The following is a 20,569-nucleotide window of genomic DNA, read 5'->3' on the forward strand; positions in this document are numbered from 1 at the left end:
GAGGTGAGGTCTGCAAGTCTTAAAAGTGGCCAAAGCCGGACACCCCTGATTCTAGATGTTCCCCTTGATGCAAGTTATTAACAGGAGGGAGGGGGGAGAGAGGCCATCTTGAGCCTTCTAGCCAAAAGCAACCTTTCCTTAAAACAGAAAAAAAGAAAAAAAAAAGAAAAAAGCACTTTACAGAAATCCTATTCAGAAACCTCAAGCTGGAAAAAGTAAAAACGGCTGCTGCAGCTTTTTCTGACCCTACTGGGAACTTATATTGCAGAGAGGTCTTCAAACTGGGCAACTTTAAGACTTGTGAACTTCAACTCCCAGAATTCCCCAGCTGGCATAATTTACTCTCTTGTAATCCCTTCCTCTGCAATCTCTCCACTTAGATCAGAGGTCTTTAAACTTGGCAGGAATCTGGGAGTTGAAGTCCACAAATCTTAAAGTTGCCAAATTTGGGGACCCCTGTTATATTGGGAAGAGAAAGCAGGAAACCTCCCCCTCCAAAAACAAACTTTCCCAGCAACCCCACGTCACCGTCGGGGGTGGGGAGAGCCGGGGGACAGATGGCTTCTCAGGTCCGCCTAAGCGGATGAATATGAACCACCCGGGATGATTGGAGAGGGGGGCGCGGAAAAAAACCCGCGGCCGCCCCGTCTTCCCGGAGCCGTCCCGTTGTTGAGCAACAATTTTAAAAAAGGGAGAGGAGGATCTCCTGCTTGGGCGGGGGGTTGGACTAGATGACCTACAAGGTCCCTTCCCACTCTTGTTATTCTGGGAAAAGGAGGAACCGCCGCCGTTGCCGCGCCACTTCCCGCAGCGGCAGATAGGGGCTGCAGCGTGCCAGGCTGTCACCGCCGGAGCTGCAGAGCGCCGTCACCCGGGCTCAGCCCCGTAAGGGGGAAGCGACGTCCGACCGCCGCTTCGACGTCCCGGCCGCCGCCGCCGCCGCCGCCTTTTGAGGGGGGGGAGACGTCGCGCGCGGAAAACCCGAGAAGCGGCCGGTTACCGGCGTGGCACGAACTGGGGAGGGGGGACTGTGTTGGCGGGGCGCTGACTGACACCCCAGGACGGGGGAGGGTGGGGGAGAGAGAAGGGGGGTTCGGCAATCTGAGGAGAATCGCCGAATCCGTCTCTCTCTCTCTCTCTCTCTTTTCGCTCCGGCTGGGATGAGGCGCTCCCGGAGCCAAAGTGAACGGCAGGCAGAGACCTTTGCCCAGCGCGGCGCGGTAACCGAGAGGCGGGGGTTTCCCGGGGCCGCTCGCCTCAAGGAAAGAGGGAACGGCCCGCGCCGCCGCTGCTTCACCCTCCGCCGTCCCGATAAGAAAGAAAAGACGGTTCGGCCCGCCGCGACTCGACGCCCCCCCTCACCGGGAGAGCCGTCCCTCACACGGCCGGCGTGAAGGAATCCCCTCACGAGCTTCCTGCCGAACGGGAGCGCGGCCTTTTTTCCCCCTCCCCTCACACACCTTGGCTGCGGCCCGATCGTCGCGCGGCTTTTTCCGGCCCTTCTTACCATGTTTGCGTCGCTCCTGGGCGAAGTCCGGTCCCGATTCCGCGCGAGAGCCGCCTGCGAAAGTCGACAGACAATAAACCCGCCTGGGCGCGAGGAGGGAGCCTGGCCTGTCGCGGCCGCCCCAGGCCAATCAGGGCTGCCCGTGCTAGTTTGAACCTCCCGCCTTGACCAATCCAATTAAGGCTTCTTACTTCCTCGCCGAGGTCCCGCCCCGCGGCCCGTTTAACGGCTGTTTTTTTTTAACCAAACACCAACCTTCCCCCCCTTCTTCCTTTGCACACGGCACGTCAGAGCGAGAGGCGGGACGGGAGGTTGCCCCGCCGCCGGTAGAATGACAGGCTTGAGTTCCAATCAGCGTGAGAAGCTGTCGTTTTTCGAGGGCTGCACAGGTTGAAGGGCAGCGCCAAGAACCAATCGGCAGCAAGCCGAGTTTCCCGCCCATATTGTGACTTTCCCTAACTCTCCCCCCCCCTCCGGTTGTTTGCGCGGAGAGGGTTAAATATGGATCCCGGAGGCTGTTGATAGTTATATTTCTCACACACGCAGGATGGGGCGCTCCAGCTGGGTTGCCCCATAAGCTGATCCCGGCGTGTGGGGACAACAGTCCCGTCGCTGACAGGAATCTCTTCGGGAGGCGGAGCTTCCATTTCTTTTTCCCCGCCAAAACCGGGCTCCTCCATCAACCGGAGGCGAAAACATCTGACGTTGTGAGGAGGGAGAGGCCCCGCAGCACCCCTCCCCTCGCCGCCTTTTCGCGGAAGGGAGCCCACGGGGGGGGGGGGCAGAGGGAAGACGCGCCTAAAAATTGAAGGGGGTAGCGGGGGTTCCCGATGCCCTCCGGTGGGGGGTGAACTTCAACTTCCATCATCTCCAGCGCCTTGGAAGTTGCCTAGATGGCATATCGTCACTCGCTCCCTGGAAGGGCAGAAAGTGGCGAGGCGCGACGTCGGGGGGGGGGGGGGTCCCGAGTCTTCGCACTACCGGCAGGGTCGGAATGGCCTTGACTCTCTTCTTTGAGAGGGGGTGGACTAGAAGACCTTCCAAGGTCCCTTCCAGCCCTGCGATTCTGTCTTCTGTGATGATAAAGGATGGGACGACTTTTAAAAAAAAAAGTTGTTCAGGTAGTCCTCGACTTACGACGACAACGGAGCCCAACATTTCTGTTGCTAAGCGAAACGTCTGTTAAGAGAGTTTTGCCCCATTGTTGCCCTCTTTCTTGCCATAGTTGTTAAGTGAATCGCTGCACGTGTTAAGTTAGTAACATGGTTGTCAAGTGAATCTGGCTTCCCCACTGACTTTGGTGGTCAAAAGGTTGCAAAAGGGGATCATATGAGCCCGGGATGCTGCAACCGTTGTATATATGAGTCAGTTGGCAAGCAGCTGAATTTCATCACATGATCATGGGGATAGAATAGAATATAGAACAGAATAATGGAAAATAGAATAGAATAATGGAATGAAGAATAGAATATAGACTAAAATATAGAATAGAAGAATGGGATATAGAACAGAATAATGGAATATAGAATAGAATAGAGGAATGGAATATAGAATAAAATAATAACTTTATTGTCACTTTGAAGGTACACTAATTGGCGCACATTAAAATGAAATTTCATTGTATACAGCTCCCAAATGCTGCAAAAACAGTCATGTCACTTTTTTCAGTGCCATTATAACTTCAAACTGTCACAAACTTTTGTAAGTCAAAGAGTACCTGTATTTGGTCAACTATTTTTCCCCCCAGGCAATCCTGTTAGATGGGTTTGGCTGAGCAAGAAGGTTTGGCCCCAAATCATCTGAGGGAGGCCTAAAATCACAGACTCCTTGGTTCATGGGGCAGACGAGAAAATAGTTTAAATATTGAATATATTAGTTTTATCTCATCAATGAAATAAGAGGTTTCAGTCCTGGAAGAAGTCAGCTTTGAACAACAGCCAAATAGGGTAGAAAAATTCTTATGACTGGCCTATAAAGTATGGAGCTACTGATCAAGTACTTTTTTAATGCTTGCTCCAAAATACCAAAGATTTGCTCAGAAAGTGTCAAAAACCCACATATTTTAGCCTATTTAGGGGAGGAGGAGGAATGTATTGTTTTTAAACTCTACAGTCATTGGACATTTAAAAATCTGACTTCACATACGCATGCATTTCATTTAATTTGGCATATGGATTGAATGAAATGTTCTTAGGTTAGTATGTGGTCAGAACCCAGTCATTTTGGTCTTCCTACATTAATTAAGCACGCAAAGATTTGAATCCTACATGTCTAATTTTATATGCATATTTTAAACATCCACAAATCTGGAAGTTACAATGTTTTGACTCAACTACACTAAACCATTGCTTTGTTAACTATGATTTATTAAATAAAGCACAATGTTGGATTCACAATGCTAAGCCACAAGTTCTGGCTTAGAACTCAGTCAATGCAGTATGTTCATCAAAGCTTGGTTTAATTTAATCATGGCTTAGTGTAATATGTGAACCTTAAGCAGTCAAGATAGTAACTTAAGCCACTTAAAGCCACCAGACCACACACAATAAATCTTGGGGAAGAAAAGTAATTTCAATTGTATAAGAAGTTGTACATAAAATAAAAACATATTTAACATTAATTGTAAGATAAAAATGTGTCACTAATGTCTTTAAGACCTTTACTGTAGATTTAGTCCTTGTTGCAGTGAAAAATAAAATTTTGCATCTTGTTGGTATATAAAATCTTTTGTATTCTGTTCTTTTTGGTGCTGGCTTTTTTTAACATTTATTCTTTTATCACCAACAGTAAAATACAAAACAAAGAAAGAAAATAGACTAAAAACATTCAACACTAACAAGGAAAAAAAGTGTACAAAAAAAGAAAAAAACCTAAATACCCCAAAGATATTGCTGCTAAGTTTTAAATTATTTCCAATTTGCTTGTATCTACAAGTCCAGCACTCCAAATCAGATAGTACTTCAGTAAAATGATTACTTCTTATGAACCATAGTTCCAGTAATACAGCCATATCTACATTTTTTGAAATTACCTTACACTGAATTCTTGTGTTCAGCATGTGCTCAATCACCATTTTGTTGCCTTTTAGATTTTTGACAGGCCAAGGAGTCCTTCATCCCAAGGAGTCCTTTGTAAGTTTATTCAATGAGTCTAAATGCAAAACTTTATATTTTTCTTGGCTGAATTCAGTTTTCATAACCCCACCTAGCGCATTCTGTCATGGTGATTGTGAATTTTATTCCCTGCATCATCTACAGATTTGTTCTATAATTTCCATCAGATGCAATAAAATTCACTGGCCATTAGAGGGCCCACCAGACCACTGCAAATGTTTTAACGTGGCTACCTTAATATTGTATTAGTTACTTTAAACAGGTTTGTAAGCCACTTAGATGTTCATTAAAGCAAAGTGTGTGGGTGGGTGAATGAATGAAATAGATACCATCTGAAAAGTTGCTGCACCACTTGTAAGTGAAAAATGATCATGTTTTCAGTGCCTTTGTAACTGGTCACTAAATGAACTTGTAAGTTGACTACCTGCATTTTGCGGGCTCTCTCTGGATATGGATGGATGGAGGACTGGGACATTTGCAATTAAATGTATTTTGGTGTAGCAGACTATATGAGTACAGCCATTATGACATGTCTAATATGCCATGGTTAAAACATGGTTTACTATATATATATAAAACATGGGTCATGATTGCACTTTTACTGCCATCTAGTGGTTATCCAAATATTTGCAGCCCTTACGGGAAATCCAAACCTCAACTGTTTTATAGCGCAGATGCAAATTGCCTTGCCTTGGCTGAGATTGTGTAGAATAAAACAAAAAATCACCATAGTGCTCCAAAGCACACAATATCATTACCTTGATTGCATATATTGATTCAGTGCCACAACAGCTCACTCAGCAAGGCAGGGAATATGTGGGTCAAGCTGACCTCCCAGTCTACTTCAGTCCATCCTAAAACTCTTTCCTTGCAGCTGGCATGGGCCCACTAGGTTAAACCCGCCTACATCAGCTGGTACTTGTTCCATGTGCACACACACACACACACACACACACACACCCCGCTGCCAGAGCTCACACCAGAGACACACAAAAGGCTGTGTTTGGTGGATCATCCTGCACCTGCCCTTCTGAGAGAAGAGCCAGCATCTGTGACCACCCCACCCCACCATCAGAGGTCACAGCCAGGATGAGCTCTGCCCTGGCAGGAGTAGCACCTGTTACTCAACAGGCATCCTGGCACCTGTTGCATGTTATTTCTACTTTGGCATCTGAATGTTGTAAAGGGCAGGAGGGGGGGGGAAGTAAAGGTATAAAAAGGCGGATGGGGAGGGGAGCAACATTGTGGAGAAGACAAGTGGGAAGACGGCTGCCCTTTGCCTGTGAGATGCCCAAGTCAGCTTTTTGTCCAAGATCCAAAATTTCTCAGAATTTATTTCCTGCTGTAGGTCTCAATCAAGTCTTGGAAGTGGATACAAGTAGCGTTTCGAAATGTGACTGTTGGCATTTTTTAAAAAAAAAGTCCCTTTTGCCCCCGATTTGCAGGGAATGGGGAAACTGATATTCAAGGCAAAACTCAGCGCTGGAAATGACAGTAGCGCTACCTACTTAGAACATTTTCTCTTCTCCCTCCCCCATCCCAAGAGGAGTCTTCCCCCCCAGTCTGAAGTGTAGGAAGTCAGCACCCACCCCTCTCCTAGAAAAATGAGATATTTTAGGAAATATTAAAAGGGCAGACTATTTCCCCTAAAAGGGAGGCAGAAAGTCAGTCCCCCTAACCTTTGTCAATGGGCCCTTAAGGCCTGAGCCAGTCTATTCTACAAAACAAAGATCCACCTCCTTCATGCAGAGCCATAATAGTATCCCAAAGCCCTTTCATTACATCGTCATCTACAATACAATAGTAGAGTTGGAAGGGACCTTGGAGGTCTTCTAGTCCAACCCCCTGCCTAGGCAGGAAACCCTATACCGTTTCAGACAAATAGCTATCCAACATCTTCTTAAAGACTTCCAGTGTTGGGGCATTCACAACTTCTGGAGGCAAGCTGTTCCACTGATTAATTGTTCTCACTGTCAGGAAATTTCTCCTCAGTTCTAAGTTGCTTCTCTCCTTGATTAGTTTCCACCCATTGCTTCTTGTTCTACCCTCAGGTGCTTTGGAGAATAGTTTGACTCCCTCTTCTTTGTGGCAACCTCTGAGATATTGGAATAATGCTATCATGTCTCCCCTAGTCCTTCTTTCTCTTAAGCTAAACATACCCAGTTCCTGCAACCGTTCTTCATATGTTTTAGTCTCCAGTCCCCTAATCATCTTTGTTGCTCTTCTCTGCACTCTTTCTAGAGTCTCCACATCTTTTTTACATCGTGGCGACCAGAACTGAATGCAGTATTCCAAGTGTGGCCTTACCAAGGCATTATAAAGTGGTATTAACACTTCACGTGATCTTGATTCTATCCCTCTGTTGATGCAGCCTAGAACTGTGTTGGCTTTTTTGGCAGCTGCTGCACACTGCTGGCTCATATTTAAATGGTTGTCCACTAGGACTCCAAGATCCCTTTCACAGTTACTACTACTGAGTAAGGTATCACCTATACTGTACCTGTGCATTCCGTTTTTGTTGCCTAAATGTAGAACCTTACTCTTTTCACCATTGAATCTAGCAAGAATCAACCAAACTTGGGACTCAGGACAGCTTACACTACAGAGTTTCCATGGGAGTCTGACAACCAATCAGAATACAAGCTCAAATTCAAAAGCCCAGAGAGGGTATAAAACCCAGAGACTCTCAGCAACACTTCCCCCCCCCAACCTCAAACCATGTGATCCTGTCCATCATCAATAAACCTTTCCAGGCAACTTCCATGAATCCAGGGTCTTTTCCTCCCACTTGGAACCGGACCCAGATGGACATTTCTTCCAACAAATTACAAAATGCGTTCCATTTTCTTAAAGAAATTTTTTATTGTTTTAATTAAACAAAAATACAAAAACAACATTCTTCATTACATCTTGTAGAAAGCATGTCGATTGGTTACAAATGAATTTCGTGCGTTACTATACATCCTTCATATTTTTAATTTACATTTTAAAATCGAAGATCTTTATGTATTTTACCATCAACGTACCATCATTCTCATTTAGCTATAATTATTTAGATATGCTTTTATTTAGAATCATTTGCACTTGAAGACACAACCACCTACTGGCATTCATTAGCTATTCCTATAAACCTCCAATAATTACCCTTTTATAGCATATTCCCTTTTTTTCCAATCACTATCTAAGGCTTATATCTAATTGCTTTTACCAATGCTAAGACATATAAAAATCATTAAACATTATCCATTAACATTTTTTTATTGTTATTATAGTTATCTAAAGAAAAAAAAACAGAATTTTTTTTTGTCATTTGTATCACATCTTCTCCCCACCGACCCAAGAAAAATTACATCTTTATAATAAAGTCTAAACAAAAGTTTGTTAGTAAAGTTTATAAGTGCCCAAGAAAAATTACATCTTTATAATAAAATCTAAACAAAAACATATTAGTGAAATTGATAAATCTTTTCCCCAGGTCGCAGTTTATAGTTTATATCCAAATTATTTTTACTAATTGAAATTATTACTTCATTATTATTATCATAATGAGTTATTAATTAGCAAATAAACATTTTAAAGAAAACATTCTAAAAGTGTCTAAGAAATCCTACTTATTAATCACCAAAGGTTAACTAAGTTTTGAGTTACCAACCTTCATCATCAGCCTGTGTCTTTCCAGGAACAAAACTGTCTTATCTATTTAGCCAGTTGTTGTGTCAATTCTCTTATAAACTTCTTTATAAAGTTTTTAAAAACTTCTCTCCGCACTTTTTTGCTTGAAAGATCTCTCATATAGTCTTGTTGCCCTTGAATTAGTATTAAAATTGGCATGTCTTTAATTGTCTTTCTAAAGCTGTTTCTCTTCTTAATTCCATCATCAAATCCATATCTTGACAGGGGGGGTAGAGCTCCAGATCATCAAGTATATAATAATAATCAGATTCACTTTTCCATGTTCCCTCCTTTCCACTTTCACTCATAGGTGCTCCATTATTAGGTTCATCTGTTATCTTGTCTTTATCTTCTATATCTTCACTCTCTTCTTTAATTTTTGTGGCTCCAGTCCCTTCATCTTTTATTGAGCCAGACAATAATCTAACTTCTTATCAAACTTCTCAAATCCTTCCAATATCTTTAGAATTCCATCCAAAAAATCCTGGTAGCTTAGGGTTTCTTCATCTGCATATGAATGCATATTTCCCAGAAGAAAAGAAAAAGTTTAAAATCTACTGCCACTCTCGCCTTCAATATCTCTTTTATGTATAAAAATATTTTTGTTTTAAATTTGCTTAAACATAAGATCCTTTTAATTTTTCCAAAAGAAAAATGAGGGTTCTATCTTTTCTTTTCTTTCTCTTCCCTTATTCAAAATATTCCACAAAGACACCTGCAAGAAAACAGTTCGTGTCCTTGAGCCGGTATCAGTCTCTACAGACAAGCTGCAAACCCTCTAGTTACAATATCAACAAACTCAGAGAAAATAGAGCAAAGGATACTTTGTTTCAAAAAGAGAAAAAAACCAAGTTCTGGTTTCCGAATGGCAGATTCAACTTTCTCTTATTCGTATCAAGCTTAAGGAAAACAAAAATCTCGAAGTGTCTTTAATAAAATTTAATAATCAGTAAGAGGAAGGATTATTAAAGTGAAAAAAGTTTTAGATCAGCCAAAAAATAAAGGTAGCACAGATTAGGAGAAAAAATCAATTCATTCACTTAAGAGGAGAAACGGGAAGCATTCCAATCACTTCAATCCACAAAACGCTGTTACATAGAAGAGGAAAAGAAAAAAATCTTTCTAAGGCAGTCCAATAAAGATAAATTTTGCCGCTTTATTCTTTTGCTTAAAGGACTAATTTATCTTTTAAAAAAAATCGTTGGGCAATCATTCTCAAAAAAAAAAAAATCTCACCAGCTGGACTCACTTTCACTGCCTTCTTTCCAGAGCCGCCTCCGACTTTGTCAGCCTGGGGGCTGTCTGTTTACCGCCGGCTTGGAGAACTTCCCTTGGGTCAATCAGGGACTTTGCGGTGTCCCTGAGACCAGCAAGGATTTGTCTCCCTGTCACCGCCTCTCTGGGTACGGTTTAGGTCCATATGGACCGTGCAGCTGGTAAAAGAATCAACGGCGGTCTTGGACTATCGAGACCACACGTTGTGTCATCGCGACATCTGGCTCGTTCTCCAAAATGCATTCCATTTTTTACTTTTGAGGCACATGGGATCATTTGCGCCCATCCCATGGATGCGCCTGGATTCCAAGGAGCAGAAAATGAGAGGGGTTATCATTAAGAAACAGACATTTAAAAGATCTTTTAAAAGATTTAAAATTTAAAAGAACTTTTTTAGGTATTGTAACTTATTTATTTATTCTTACCTCCTCTGTACGCTATATAATACTTTTGTACGTCGCCCCGAGTCCCTGTGGGGAGAGGGGGCGACTAATAAGTTCAAGTAATAAATAAATAAATAAATAAATCTCTAGGCATAATGTTGTTTGTCCCACCACCTTTGATCCTCTTTCTTCTTCACTGATAATTTTTATTGGCTTAAAGTGGAAATAACACAGTGATTGTGTTTACACAACAGACTTTCTTAATGAATGGATTCATTTCAAAGCATTTGTACACACGTGCTAAATCTCTCTTCCTCCCTCTCCCTCTTTCCCTACCACTCCTCTTCTCTCCCTCCCTCTCTCTCTTCCTTTCTCCCTCCTATTCCTTCTCTCTCCCTCTCTCTCTCCCCACTACTCCTCTCTCTCCCTCTTCCTCCCTCTCCCTCCCTCTCTCCTTTTTTCTCCTCTCTTCTTCCCCCTCTCTCTCCCTCTCACTCCTTCTCTCTCCCTCCTCCTCTCTCTCCCTTTCTCCCTTCTATCCATTCTCTCTCTCACTCTCTCTCCCCACTACTCCTCTCTCGCTCTCTCCCTTTCTCCCTACTTCTCTCTCCCCCCCACTATTCCTCTTGCTCTCTCCCTCTTCCTCCCTCCCACTCCCTCTCTCTCTCCCTTTTTCCCTACCACTTCTTCTCCCCCCACTACTACTCTCTCTCTCTCCCTCTTCCTCCCTCCATTCCACTCCTTCCCTCTCTCTTCCCCCCACTACTCCTCTCTCTGTCTCTCCCTTTCTCCCTACCACTTCTTTTCTCTCTCTCCCCACTACTCCTCTCTCCCCCCTTTCTCCCTTTCTCCCACTCCCTCTCTCCTCTCACTTCTCTCTCTCTCTCTCTCTCTCTCTCTCTCTCTCTCTCTCTCTCTCACACACACACACACACACACACACACACACACACACACACACCAGGGAGGCTAAACTCTCTAAGATGAGCATGCCATGCAAATCTACTCTGTTGTTCTTTAGCTAACCTGGCTAAGCCTGTAGCATTCAAGCAGCCAAGATAGGGCCTTCAGTATAGCATTAGAGTGACAAGAGACATATATTACAAAACAATTCGTGTTAAGTATAAATGCTCTTTTCATTCTGCTTTAAGGCTGTTGGGATCAGGGCGGGTGGTTCTATCCTTAGAAACAGGGAGGGAAAACCCCACAGGGGAAGGTTGGTGACAGTTGGAAAATGTTTGTAATTCTTAACTACTTCCAGTGATACATAAATATCCACGGCAGCTTTACAACTTTACAAATGTTGGTTTTTTTCAAATAATCCTTTGGAAAGACGAGCATGAATAGATGTTCAGTTGCTTACTCCATCCAAAAGAACCAGGATGGCCATGAAGTCCCAAAAATGTTGATACGTGGGAATGCTGGCTGGGGAATTGTGGGAATTGAAGCCCACAAGTTTTAAATTTGCCAAGGTTGGACATCCCTGTTCTAAACCCTTCTCTGGACACCAGTGGTGGTATTCAGCCGATTCGGACCAGTTCAAGCCAACTGGTAGTGGCAGCCTGCCCACCCCGGCTATATGTCATCCTATTTAGCCACGTTTCCTAAGCCACGTGTATGTGTGCAAGCTGCACGTGTGAGCAAAGTGCATGCATGGAAGGTGTATGTGCTCACGAAGCGAGCGTGTGCCTGCTTGCACTCACAGTTTCAATGAGCAGCGAACCGATGGTAAAATTATGTGAAATCCTTATCTGGACAACACCCATCAATCACTCTCTCCCCACTCCAGATTGGGTTCAATTCTACCTATTCTCAAATTAGGGTAGGTGAAACCCAATGCTTAAAACACATTTGCAGCAGTCAGCACCAGATGGCAGACTTCGTCCACAAACAAACCAGGACCAGAGCTCTGGAGAAGCCAGCTGAGTACATTTCCAGGAAATATTTCAAACCAAGGGCAGAAATTTCCCTGGATACAAGTCTCACTCAGAGCCCAGAGTAAGCAGGAGATGGAGAAATCTGCTTCTGAGGTAGCAGAGATTTCATAGGGTAAATTGACAACTTGCTCAATTGACAATGAGCAAGTTTAGAAAGGGTACAAAAATCAAGAGTCCAGGCAGTTAAATGAATGAATATATATATATTTGCCCTGTTCGGCTGTTTTTTGCCCTCCAGAGCAGTGGTAGATTCTGGATCCCGTTCCAACCAGTACAGTTGGAACGGCCCCGTGGTGTCCACATGGACGCATGCAGCACATGCATGTGTCTTAGCGCCTCCATGAGCCTCTGTGACACTCCAGCTGCTCAGTGGAGCGTCACACAGGTGCTGTATGCGCCATGCATGTGCATGGAAGCGCCGAAGACTTAAAAGACCAGTAAGGAGCTTGGGCGGATGGGTGGGCCCTCCGGAGCACCGTACCGGAACGGTATCCGGTGCTCCGGGCAGGCTCCGGAACGCCTGTACTGGGGCGTACCGCCTGCAACCCACCACTGCTCCAGAGGCTTCCCTGAAGTCTCCGAAGGGTGAAAAACACCCCTACAGGCAAACCGGAAGTCCATTCCTGAACTCCTGGTTTGTCTGTTGGGCTGTTTTTCGTCCTTGGGAGGCTTCAGGAGGCTTCCCTGAACCAGAAGTTCTGGAACAGACTTCCGGGTTGCCCATAGAGCCGTTTTTTGCCCTCTGGAGGGCCTCCAGGGGGGCAGGGGAGGCCATTTTCACCTTCCCCAGGCTCCTCGAAAGCCTCTGGATCTTGGGGAGGGTGACAAATGGGTCTGTCGTGGGCAAAAAGTAGGGGAAGGGCAGGGGTCGCATGCGCTTGTGCAGGGGGGTTGCACACAGAGAATTATGGGTGTGGGCACACCCATGCATGACCCCCCTGTGTTCCCCCCGCTTTTGGCACGCGATGGCTAGCCATCACTGTCCTCGGACTTTACCCTTTCAAGTTGCAACTTAGGTAGAGGCCTGAAAAAACTCCTTGAAGGTGAAAAAAAAGAGACCTCTTTTTCCTGTCTTGCTAGTTTTTTGAGCTGGGAGGTGTGACACTCATGGCCTCTGCCCACCCCCTCTCCAGCTCTTCATGATAGCCAAGCCAACCTCTCTCGAGTTGCACAAGGACAGCCATTTTGATGGCTTCCTCTGTCGAGCCAATGCAACCTGTTGGATTAGTTTTAAGGCGAATACACTCATTTTTAACATTCTGCTGCAATGCGCTGTGAAGGGCTTTGGGGCAATTGCTGTCTTTTAGCCAACCAACGTTAGAAGATGTCAAGTTTACAAGTTGTTCTCATGAGGGTAAAATAGGAGGAATGATAGCTGGATATGCCATGTGGACATTTATTTATTTACTAGCTGATAGCCTAGCATTGGCCAGGTATTTATAGATATCGAACTGTTTGTCTGACAGGAAGCCATCAAGAGGGGCCTTTCTTCCCTCTACTCCCATGCCCATCATCCCTGCCCTCTCACTTCTCCCTCCTATGCGCTTCTCTTTCCCATCCTGTCTACAATCCTGGCACTTTGCTCCAAATCCATCAGGCGCTTCCCAATTGGTCCAAGGGAGGGTGAATATCACAGCTGGCATTCCAGAGGAAGCTGGGAAGGAACAGACATCACAAACAATTGCCGCTCTAGAATGCCGCACTCAGTCTCCTTAACGGCCCAGGCATTCCAGAGTTATGTTGGAACACACACACACACGCACACACACACACACACACACACACACAGAGCGAGAGTCTTTATATATATATAGAAATTTATTTATTTTGTCATGTTTATGTAGTGTATATTGAAAGTGGCGACCCTTTGAGAGCTGTATGCAACAAAATTTCATTTTAATGGATGCCGATTAGTCTACCTTCCAAGTGGCAATAATGTTGATTCTAAGTCTAAGTGGACAATGTGTAACATGGTGTACTGAGGATGGGGCAGCTGCTACCGAACAGGATAGAGCAGAAGCAGATGGGTGGGGCCAGCTGATCATCGGAGCTACCGGTTCCACCCGGTCAGAACCGGCTGAATACCACCTCTGAACATCAGTGCAAATGACACAAACGATGCCATTTCTGTCTCATGTTCCCAGCAAATGAAGTCTCTTGCCGAATCGGCAGAGGCAGCCATGGCTGCTGTTCATTTCCGAGCCAGCCAGCATCGATGCCAGGGGCGACATTGTTCAGCATCTTCCTCGGATGTCCGCAGAGATTCCTCGCACGTGTACTTTGTGGTTCTGAAGGCTTGCTCCACCGAGCAATTTTCCAAGGGCTTGTTTTCCACCTCTCTCCTTTAGTCTGGGTTTGTGCCAGTGTGGTATTCTCTGCTTTTCATATATATATATAGATAATTGCTATCTTGTATTATAATTATTGGGTTTGATTGCACTTTAGTATGCCGTACGATACGTAGCTTGGAGGCCTCTCCTAGCAAAAGGAGGAGCGTTTACTGCTATCAACAAATTAATCAAATGCAATAAAAGATGGGCCAAAGTTCTCTGAGGAAGAGGGAGAGAGAGAGAGACTATCGAAAAGATGTGGAGACTCTTAGAAAGGGTGCAGAGAAGAGCAACCAGGAGGATGAGGGGACTGGAGGCTAAAACATACGATGAATGGTTGCAGGAACTGGGCATGGCTGGTCTAGTGGAGAGAAGGACCAGGGGAGACATGATAGCAGTCTTCCAATACTTGAGAGAGGAGTGGTGGGTCAAGCTATTCTCCAAAGCACCTGAAGGCCAGACAAGGAATAATGGGTGGAAACTGAACAAGGAGAGATTCAACCTGGAAATAAGGAGGGATTTTCTGAAGAGAGAGCAATCAACCCATGGAACCGAAGTTGCCTTCGGAAGTTGAGGGAGCTTCATCCCTGGGGGCTTTCAAGAAGAGATTGAGCTGCCATCTGTCAGAAATGGTGTAGGATCTCCTGCTTGAGCAGGAGGTTGGACTAGATGACCTCCAAGGTCCCTTCCAACTCTGTTAATCTGTTATAAGTCATTACGGAGGATATGCTGAAGCCACTGAGCTGAGCACAGCCCTGGCTGCGGGCGAGGGATTTAGAGCAGGGGTGTCAAACTCGATTTCATTGCATTAGGGTTGCGTTAGACCTTGGGGGTGGGGGTGGACAGCTCAACGTCACTCGTGTCGGGGGCGCCTGTGGTGGGTCTCAGCACTCTTGGGGCTCTCGAGCTCCATTTTCGGCTGCAATGTCCTCCTGCAACCCTCCGCCAGCGAAAATGCCTGCAGCCCTCCTGAGCTCTGTTTTCACTGACAGAGGGCCTGCAGGTCGGTCCTTCACTGTTTCCAGGGGCAGATTTAAGCACCCCCAGGCCAGATCCGGCCCCCGGGCCTTGAGTTTGACACCCCTAATCTAGAGGGAAGAAACAACTGTGCTGTATTGTTGCTTCAACACAATTGCATCTGTTTAGAACATAGAATCAGGGCCAGAAGGGACCTCAAAGGTCTTCTAGTCCGACCTTCAGCTCAAGGCCGAAGGTACCTGGTATCCTCCTGATCAAAGGGTTGGCTGGTCTTTTTTGATGGAACCCCACCACCACCACAACTCCAGGAGGCCAGTTTTTATTCCACTCACTATTTATTCTCACTGTCAGGAAACGTCTTTTAACAAACATCGGCTTGTTGCTTCTTATCCTGCCCTCTGCGCTTTGGGGAGCAAGTCGATCCATCGTTCTCTGTGACAGCCCTTCAAGGACTGGAAGACAGCTGTCATGTCACCCTGAATCCTTCACAGTGTTGGCAAAACTTCTCAGCACCGAGTGCCGAAACAGGAGTGCGGGAAACCGGAAGAACAGTTCCCCAGGGTACATATGCATCCCGGGAAACTCAGCTTCCGGTTTCTGGTGTGCGCATGCATGCTGGTCACTTGGTCTTCCGGTTTCTGGCATGCATGTGCACGCGAGGACCAGCTGGGTGGTGCACATGTGTGCATCAGAACCCGGAAAAGTAACAGGCAATGGCTGGCGTGTCCAGAGAGATGGCTCTGTGTGCCACTTCTTGCACATGTGCCATAGGTTCGCCATGACAGGGCTAGAGACATACCTAGCTCCTCCTCCCCCTCCCTCTCCTCCCCCCCTCCTCCCCCATTCTTCTTCTTCTTCCTCCTCCTCCTCCTCCTCTTCTTCTCCTCTTCCTCCTTCCTTCTTTTCCTCCTCCCCTTCCTCCCTCTCCTCCCCATTCCTCTTCCTTTATCCCCTTTGCCTTCCACCAACACTGGATATGGAGGTGGTACTTAACACCGCATAAATTAAACCAAATAGATGGTGAATACACAAATATTTGCGTGAGGTGCAAGAAAGAGGTTGGGACATACAAACATATGTGGTGGGATTGTGATAGTGCACAAAAAATATGGGACATGGTGTTTAGAGAAATTAGAGCACTTTTGAACGTAAATGTAGACATGTCACCGAGAATTGCATTACTATTGCTGGTGGAAAAATGGGATATAAATGAAACAAAAAAGGAATTATTGGAAATTTGATAAAGGCAGCTAGATTAGTGGTAGCTAAATATTGGGGACAAAATTGAGATATTCAAAGAAATGAGTGATATTGTAGGAAGTTAAAACCCACCCCTCTACTAGAAAATGAAATAAAATATTTCCTAAAATAAATATTAAAAGAGAACAATATTTCCCCTAAAAGGGAGAAGCTCAGCTCCCCCCCCCTTTGTCAATGGGCTGTTAAGGCCTGAGCCAGTCTATTCTACATAACAAAGATCTTCCCCCTTCAGGCAGACCCATCTAGCAAACAGAAACTCACCACAAGGCACATGGGAAAATTATAAGCTTGGGTCTCAGGACAGCCTACAAAGTTAGCTAAGCACCCCACCCCCGGCCGCCTGAGAGTCTGACAACCAATCAGAATGCATTTCTTACACAGGAACAGGAAACTCTGGGGTGGGACCCAGTAAGGGCATAAAACCAGGGCACTCTCAGCATCTCCTCCAGGGGTGAGTTCTGGCTGCTGCTACTGCCGGTACATGCCGCATGCCACGTCTGTGTGCTTGATGCATGCTACCCGCGCATGCGCAGTGCTAAAAAAATACTTCCGCATGTGCACAAACCCCAAAACCATGATGAGGCCGCCAAGAGAACGGGTTCGGGGGCAGGGCAGGCCTGGGTCGCTGCCAATTCCAGCAATCCAGGCTGCCAAGTTGCTACCTATTCGGCCGAACTGGTCCAAACTGGTAGGACTCCAGCTCTGCTCTGCTCCCTTTTCTGCTCAGGAGCTCAAGCCAGGCGATCGCCATGAAAGCGTCTTTCCAACAGCCTCCGTGTCTCCAGGCTCTTTCCCCCCACTTGGATCTGAACCCAGAGGGACGTTTCCCCCAACAGGATAATGACATTTGGAGGATGGCAACCAGCAATAAATTAACCCCAGAATTTCTTTTAGATTTTTTCTAATTTTTTGTTCTCTGACATATCATTTGAAGTATCCATTCACATTAATTGTTATTCTTCTTTACTTTTGTCATTCTTGTACATTTATTATTTCATTTAATAGGTTACAATATATAGTTTGGGTTGCTTTATTTACCATCCCTTCCTCCTGTTGTAACACCACCTTCTTTTCCCTTTCTTTTCTCCCTCCCTCCCTTCTCTACTTTCTTTCTTCCTCCTCTTTCCCTCCCCCCTTTCCCTTCCTTCTTCCCTTATCTTTCTCCTACTCCTACTCTTCCCCTTCCCCTTCCTACCCTCTCTCCTTCTCTTCCTCTCCCATCCTCTCCTTACTTCTTTCTTCCTCCCCTCCTCTCCTTCCCCTTCCTTCTTCTCTTTCCTCTCCCCTACTCCCACTCTTCCTCTTCCCCTTCCTACCCTCTCTCCTTCTCTTTCTCTCCCTTCCACCCTCCTCTCCTTCCCTCTTTCTTCCCTCCCTCTCCTTTCCCTCCCTTCTTCCCTTTCTCCTACTCCTACTTCCTCCTCCCCTTCCTCCCCTCTCTCTGTCTCTTTCTCTCCCTTCCATCCTCTTTCCCTCATTCTTCCTTCCCTCCTCTCCTTCCCCTTCCTTCTCCCCTTACCTCTCCCCTACTCCTACTCTTCCTCTTCCCTGTCCTACCCTCTCTCCTTCTCTTTCTCTCCCTTCCACCCTCCTCTTCTTCCCTCTTTCTTCCCTCCCTCCTCTCCTTCCCCTTCCTTCTTCCCTTCCCTTTCTCCTACTCCTACTTCCTCTTCCCCTTTCTACCCTCTCTCTGTCTCTTTCTCTCCCTTCCATCCTTCTCTCCTCTTCCTTCCTTCCTCGCCTCCTTCCCATCCTTCTTCCCTTATCCTGCTTTTCCTCTTCCCCTTTCTACCCTCTCTCCTTCTCTTTCTCTCCCTTCCATCCTCCTCTCCTTACATCTTTCTTCTTTCCTCTAGCTTTCTTTCCTTCTCGTCTCCTCTCTTTCTTTTCTATTACTGTAGGTGTCTCTTTCAAATCTCAGTTTATGTTTCCTTGGGATGGTATTTCCGCAAACCCAGATATAATTTGGTGTCATTTCTTATTCCCTTACCTTCACTAATCTATCCTAACTATATTTCCCCCCTTTATATCTCCTCTTGAACATATACTTGTATATTTAATATTTTCTTTTCTGTTTTGCCCTTCTTCTTCTCCTTTTCCATTTAACAGTGGAAATTATTATTTTTTAAAAAAGAAATGATCCAAGCAAATAATTATCATGAAATATAGGGAGAGGGGATTTTATAAAATCAGTGTCGATGGAAGGCAAGGACCATTTGTTAGTCGGCATTTATTCAAATAAACGCTCGCTTAACAGAAGGTTGTAAGTCGCGTAATGGATTAGGGAAGGAAGCTTGTTCCAAAACTCAAAAGAAGGAGATGTCGCCTTCGACACGTAAAAAGGAGGCATGATATGCTGCCCTGGCCACAATTCCTGGCGGCCTGCAGGTGTCCCTCCAACGATGTGGTGAGCCAGCATTCAGGGCCCCGCATCGGACTGCCTCCATTAATCTTTATCTTCTTGGCGCACTCATTCATGGGAAAAAGCCGAGAACAGATGGAAGCGCATCACAGGGCATCTGAGGACAGCGGTTGGGAGGGGCAGCTGCTCTCTCTGCGAAGCACAGCTCTCCCCCCCACCTCCCCACCTCCCACCCCCCCAGCCTCGACTGAGCATGCTCCCCGGCTGCAGCTGAAGGACGAGGCGATGCACAAGAGTGGCTCTATTCCCCCAGCTAGCAAAACAGATTGCGCCAATAAGCGCAGCAGAACTGGGGAGCAGTTTGCCTGGAGAGGAGGAGGAGGAGGAGGAGGAGGAGGAGGAGGAGATGAATCCGCACACAACCCAGCCCCATTGCCCCAAACAAGGCACCCAACGATGCCCTTCCCCCCACTCCTAGACGGGATTTAATCTTTTTTAAAACAGACAGTTTTTTATTTTTCTCTGTTCAATTCACTCACCAATAGACACTCTTATGATTGCTATTAACATTTATCTATTCATCAATAATCTTTATTGTTATTTTCTTACAAATATATAGAATACAGTTTGGGTCACTTTCTTGCCACCCCATGCCTCCATCTTATTTTGCAACAACCCTGCTCCTTCTCAACCTCCCTTCTCTGCCTTCTTCTTTCCTCCTCTCCTCCCGCTTTCTTCTTCTCCTCTTTCCCCCTCTCCTCCTCTTCTCCTTACCCTCTCTCCTACTCTTAATTCCCCTCCCTTGCTTCCTCTGCTCTACCCTTTCTTCCTTTCTCTCCTCATCCTCCCTTTCTTCATCTCCTCTCTTCCCCCTCTCCTCCTCTCTTCTCCTTCTTACCCTGTCTCCTACTCTTGATTCCCCTCTCTTAGTCCCTCTGCTCTACCCTTTCTTCTTTCCTTCCTCATCCTCCCTCCTTTCTTCTCCTCTCTTCTCCCTTCTTCCCCTCTCTCCTACTCTTAATTCCCCTCCCTTAATTCCTCTGCTCTACCCTTTCTTCTTTCCTTCCTTCCTCATCCTCCCTCCTTTCTTCTCCTCTCTTTTCCCTCCTCCTCCTCTCTTCTCCTTCTTATCCTCTCTGCTACTCTTAATTCCCCTCCCTTAATTCCTCTGCTTTACCCTTTCTTCCTTTCCCTCCCCATCATCCCTCCTTTCTTCTCCTTTCCCCCTCCTCCTCTTCTCTCTCCTACACTTAATTCCCCTCCCTTACTTCCTATGCTTTACCTTTTCTTCCTTTCCTTCCTCATCCTCCCTTTCTTCCTCTCCTCTTTCCCCCTCTCCTCCTCTTCTCCTTCTTACCCTCTCTCCTACTCTTAATTCCCCTCCCTTACTTCCTATGCTCTACCTTTTCTTCCTTTCCCTCCTCATCCTCCCTTTCTTCCTCTCCTTTCTTCCCTCCTCTCCTCCTCTCTTCTCCTTCATACCCTCTCTCCTACTCTTGATTCCCCGCCCTTACTCCCTCTGCTTTATCCTTTCTTCCTTTCTCTCATCTTCCTCCCTCCTTTCCATTGTTGCCCTTGCTTATTTGCTTTCTCTGATGGGTTCCTGGGGTGGCATTTCAGCAAACAGTGGCAATTTTCTTTGTGGGTAGGGTTTGTGTTAGATCTGGGCAACGAGAGACAGACTGCGGACACGAAGTGACTTAACAGCTCTTTATTAGTAATAGTAGTGATCCAGCTTGCTCTGTGGTCGGA

At 45.9% G+C, this 20,569-nt stretch overlaps 1 protein-coding gene across 2 annotated transcripts in view; it reads right to left on the minus strand.

The window, feature by feature from the left end:
- H2AZ2 (H2A.Z variant histone 2) overlaps positions 1 to 1,663 on the minus strand; it is a 30,777-nt gene extending 29,114 nt beyond the window's left edge. Inside the window, exon 1 of one of the 2 annotated variants that reach the window (XM_081960851.1) lies at positions 1,508 to 1,663. In XM_081960851.1, the coding sequence (XP_081816977.1) occupies positions 1,508 to 1,510 (3 nt within the window). In that variant the 5' untranslated portion in view covers positions 1,511 to 1,663. The remainder of the gene's footprint in view (positions 1 to 1,507) is intronic. The other variant, XM_081960850.1, reaches the window with a different exon arrangement.
- Positions 1,664 to 20,569: the final 18,906 nt, after the last annotated feature.

Source organism: Natrix helvetica (assembly GCF_964273705.1).
Source record: "Natrix helvetica genome assembly, chromosome: 8".
NCBI classification, from domain to species: Eukaryota; Metazoa; Chordata; class Lepidosauria; order Squamata; family Natricidae; genus Natrix; species Natrix helvetica.